Raw genomic sequence first — 4,132 nt, 5'->3', positions numbered from 1 at the left:
CTGTCCACCACATTGGCGATGGCCTCAAAGCCCCTGTTCAAGCCCTGGACAGCCCCCAGGGCCCCCACTGGCTGCAGTCAGTAGCGAGCACGGTGGGGGGCAGGGGTGTGGACGCTCCGTGGGCGGAGCTGGGAGAACAAGGTCTATTATTGGCCAGTTGGTGGCCATGGCAACCACAAGGATGCCTGAGACCGAAAATCCCGTGGGCTTCAAGGAGCTCCGGCTCTTGCACTGGCTGAGTCACTGTGACTATATAACTTTTCCTCCCACTTTTGGGACACTTTTGAGAGGGACAGGGATCCTATTTAACCACACAGGACAGGCATCGCCCAAGACCATTCTAAGCAAGCCTGGACACCGTGAACCTAACGATGAAGACGTCCGGCAGACACCGTCTGGGGCAGGGACCATGCTCTCCCAATCCACCACAGCCAGATGCTTTTGTAAAGAACAACAAAAATGAATTACTAGAAAAGCAAAAACATAAAATACACACCTACAGTTTTTATTATTAGATTTCATCAATCCTACCAGAAGGGGGATCCCAGAATTCATGGCTCCTGGTTCACAGGGCCCCAAGCAAGTGTATGCTCAACAGCTCCAGCAGTAGCATTGGGTGGGACCCAGAGGCACCTGAGAGGGAGCCGGAGGCACTTGGGAGGGCCCCAGGCAAGCCTGAGCGAGATTCAGCCAGGGTTCTCTGAATCCAGCTTGTATAGCTTAGCACCTGGGTGTAGACCCCAGGCCGAAACGGCCGGGCACAGCCAAATCCCCAGCTCACAATGCCAGCCTGGATCCACGTATCATTGATGGCACAGACCAGCGGCCCCCCGGAATCACCCTGGAGGAGAGAGAGGGAGGGCCCCATGAAGTTCACATTGAGGGAGACACCTGGGCCCCAAGTGCCATCAAGAATCTGCTGCTGAGGCCAAGGGGCTAGGCAAGGACTCTGGTCCCTCTGGAGACCCTGGGGTGTGGGACATGGGGACAGAGCCCAGGACAGGGTGAGCCTAAAGAGCCCACACATCTGGATGGGGTGGCCAGGAGCTGCTGTCACCTGGCAGGAGTCTTTCTTGCCCTGGACAGAGCCAGCACAGAGCATGTCGTCCTGGATGAGGCGCTGGCCAGCCAGGTTGGGCTCTCCTAGGTGGTACAACAGCTCACACATGTTCGAGTCCAGGAGGGGCACAGCCACCTCCTGAAGGACACTCGACAGGGCTAGACATGATGGGGAGGCCAGCCTGAGCCCACCTCGAGACTCGTCCCCATCAGGTGAGCCTCTTCCCTCTCACCTGTGAGGATGGCAGCCTGCACCTCCCACCTCTTCTCTGCCCACCAACCCTACCCTTCCCAACTCCTAAACCAGGAGGCAGTGGGGTCAGGAAGTGGGGCTCAAGCCCAGATCCTCTCCCGTGACCCTGGCTAATCTCATGACCTCTTAGCCTCAGCTTATTCATCCCAGCACAGGCACAATCCTCGACACTGGCTCAAGATCCCCAAAATCCAATATGGTGGTCACCTTAGCCAAGGGGAGTCCCACAGTCTCCCAGTGTTCTCCCAGTGCTCCCAGCTTCAGGGTGGGGTGGGAGGGGAGAGAAGACAAACACAGGACCAAAGGCTGTGGAGACCATGCTCAGGCTGGCTCTACGTGGTCCCTGGGCTCGTCCTCCCAGACCAGGAGTGGGGGCTGGTGAGTGCATCTCCCCCTTACCTTTCTCCAGGGTGGACCCCCAGCCCGTTACCCAGCACAGGGTCCCAGTGGCAAGGGGAGTCCGGGGTTCTGGGAGGCAGATGGGGCTGAACAGGGAGGCCTGCACGGGGGAGTCCAGCTCCATCAGGGCAATGTCTCCACTGGTGGCAGTCCCATGGTACGCGGGGTGGATCAGGAGCCTCTTCACAGCCACCAAGGTGGAGTGGGGCTCCGAAAGGGAGAGTGACAGCCCTCCGACTTTAACTCGGTAGAGCTTGGGATCATCAGACCTGGGAGGGAATGGAGACACAGCCCACTGCAGGCAGCCACCGAGGGGAGGTGTGATGAGCACCCGGCTGCCCCTACCCAGCCCACTCACCTCAGGAAGCAGTGGGCAGCTGTGAGCACCCAGCGTGGATGGATGAGGGAGCCCCCACATACGTGCCCCACTGAGGTCAACCACAGGCCAACCTGCCATGGCCAGCTTCCTTCCTTGGTGTCCTGGCCTCCCACAATCCTCCCGGCCTCCTTGGGGTGGCCACATTCTGCAGAGGGATGGGTGGCTGGGGGACCTCAGCTTTCTTCCCTCTCAGAAAGCCCCTCATTCCCGGCCTCACTCTTCACCCTAACACCTCCTGACATCCCTCTGCCCTTGATGTCCAGGGATGAGGCTCGAAGGGCCAAGGGCCTCTGCATGTCCCCTGGGGCCAGTCCTCCCTGGCCAGGAGTAGGGGCTGGGTGAGTGCAGGGATGGGATGTCCACAGCTGGTCCTTACCCGAAGGCAGCACATCCCCATGGGCCCCTGGAAAGCAAGAGAGCAAAGGGGAGCACACAGGCTGGCAGGGGTTGGGAGGAAGAAGACAGAGGCACACCCCTCACCTGTCAGCAGGCACAGCAGCAGAAGCAGGATGGGGCCTGCCCAAAGCCCCATGGCTCCTCTTCCCTACGGACACTGCAATGGGGTCAGAGTCCTTGGATAGCACCAGAGGGGCAAAGGGGGGTGGGGATGGCGGGTCATTAACCAGTGACAATCACGCTGGAGCGAGCCCTCTGTGCCTGGCAGAACCCGCCCTTCTCAGATGCCTCTTGGGTTCCTGTCCCACAAGTTCCAGGGAGGTGGTTTAGAGGAGGCCAGAATGCCAGCGTCCACCTCAGGCCAGTCCCACCAAGGAGCCAGAGGTCAGGGGACTGGTCAGTCCACCCTGCTGGGCTGCGGTGTGGAAGCCCCACCCACCCTGCAGGCAGGCAGGAGACCCCCACTGTTTCACCCACTGTAGGCTCTGCTCAAGGCACAGGGGGGACCAACCCTCTTCACCCCCGTCCCCCACGAGGAAATGTGATGTCTCCACACAGGCCAGCCCGGGGTGAGCTGCCCGAGGCCACCTCTCGCCTCCCTTCCCACCAGAGGGACCTGCAGCTCCTGCAGCGCCCTCCCGGGGCGCACCCTATCTAAGGGACTGGAGCCCAGGGGAGCCCTGTTTGTTGCTATGGAAACAAACACATCCAGGGCACAGCCCCCAGACAGGAAGGGTCAACTCAGGAGACACAGTGTTTTCCAGGTGCTACTGACTCCTGCCGCCTCTGCCCAAAACCTTTGGCCCCATCCCAGGGCCAGAAGCAGAGGTGGAACAGGTCCCCGAGGCAGCTGAGGACCCCGCCATGCGCTTGGTGTTGTGCAGGGTCTCCAGTCCGGCCTGAAGTCAGCCTGATCCGAGAAGCCCACGATCGCTGGGGAAGCTCCCCACTGTCGTCTCCTGTCAGCTCCACGCCCAACCATCCACAGGCGGCCGGGTTGCTCACGCGGCCACGTCGTGAACCTCATCTCGGCCTCGCCAAGCCTCTGCCAACAGGGGGCGCTGCAGGAGGTTTCGCGGTCGCAGGAACTCCTTCCTGTCCGTTTCCGGCGGTTTTCCAGCAAACTTCCTGCGCTCTTCCGGAAGTTGAGGGTGGTTCGCGGAACTTCCGGTGGACTCCAAGAGGGTTTCCGGTGGACTCCAAGAGGGTTTCCGACGGACTTCCCGTGCGATCCGGCGGGGTTCCAGTCAGTGTGCGGCTCCTGGAGCGTCATCCCAGCCTGGCCTCAGGCTCTGGAAGGTATGAAAATGAGTGGTCCCTCTCAGGAACCAACTAGAAGACACTCCCACTGGCCCAAGATGGGACAGTTGGAGCATAAGTATGGGCAATAACTTGGAGTGATTTAAATACATGAAATAAGACCAGGTGCCATGACTCAGGCCTGTGACCCCAGCACTGTGGGAGGCCAAGGCAGGTCAATCACCTGAGGTCAAGAGTAGGAGACCAGCCTGGCCAACGTGGCGAAACCCCGTCTCTACTAAAAACACAAAAATTAGCCGCGCCTGGTGGTGGCGCCTGTGATCCCAGCTACTCGGGAGGCTGAGGCAGGAGAATCTCTTGAACCCAGAGGCAGAGGCTGCAGTGAG

General features: G+C 60.2%; 1 protein-coding gene across 3 annotated transcripts; it reads right to left on the bottom strand.

Moving 5' to 3' along the window:
- Positions 1–481: 481 nt before the first annotated feature.
- LOC108290955 (serine protease 30-like) lies at positions 482–3,654 on the bottom strand. 3 transcript variants are annotated; one of them, XM_037732256.1, is made up of 6 exons: positions 2,571–3,654; positions 2,467–2,493; positions 2,070–2,235; positions 1,712–1,980; positions 1,058–1,218; positions 482–841 (listed from the first exon to the last, which is right to left on the bottom strand). In XM_037732256.1, the coding sequence occupies exons 1-6, from the start codon at positions 2,620–2,622 to the stop codon at positions 566–568; spliced, it is 951 nt and encodes a 316-aa protein (XP_037588184.1). In that variant the 5' UTR covers positions 2,623–3,654; the 3' UTR covers positions 482–565. The 3 variants fall into 3 exon arrangements, with proteins under 3 accessions (XP_037588184.1, XP_017366566.1, XP_037588183.1); XM_017511077.2 differs by having other exon boundaries at positions 482–1,218; positions 2,571–2,662; positions 3,492–3,654; XM_037732255.1 differs by having other exon boundaries at positions 482–1,218; positions 2,571–2,634; positions 3,492–3,654.
- Positions 3,655–4,132: the final 478 nt, after the last annotated feature.

This window comes from Cebus imitator, unplaced genomic scaffold (genome assembly GCF_001604975.1).
Source record: "Cebus imitator isolate Cc_AM_T3 unplaced genomic scaffold, Cebus_imitator-1.0 Scaffold444, whole genome shotgun sequence".
In the NCBI taxonomy this organism is placed as follows: Eukaryota; Metazoa; Chordata; class Mammalia; order Primates; family Cebidae; genus Cebus; species Cebus imitator.
Note: the sequence above shows the minus strand (reverse complement) of the source record. Positions and strands in the feature narration are given on the sequence as shown.

What these genes read in the sequence shown, in the direction of transcription:
- LOC108290955 (XM_017511077.2), bottom strand. Translation starts at nt 2,622, where the DNA reads ATGGGGCTTTGGGCAGGCCCCATCCTGCTTCTGCTGCTGTGCCTGCTG. An exon ending in TGGGGATGTGCTGCCTTCGG is followed by an intron (nt 2,236 to 2,466) that starts GTAAGGACCAGC and finishes ATCCCTCTGCAG; the next exon opens with AATGTGGCCACCCCAAGGAG. An exon ending in GCTGCCCACTGCTTCCTGAG is followed by an intron (nt 1,981 to 2,069) that starts GTGAGTGGGCTG and finishes ATTCCCTCCCAG; the next exon opens with GTCTGATGATCCCAAGCTCT.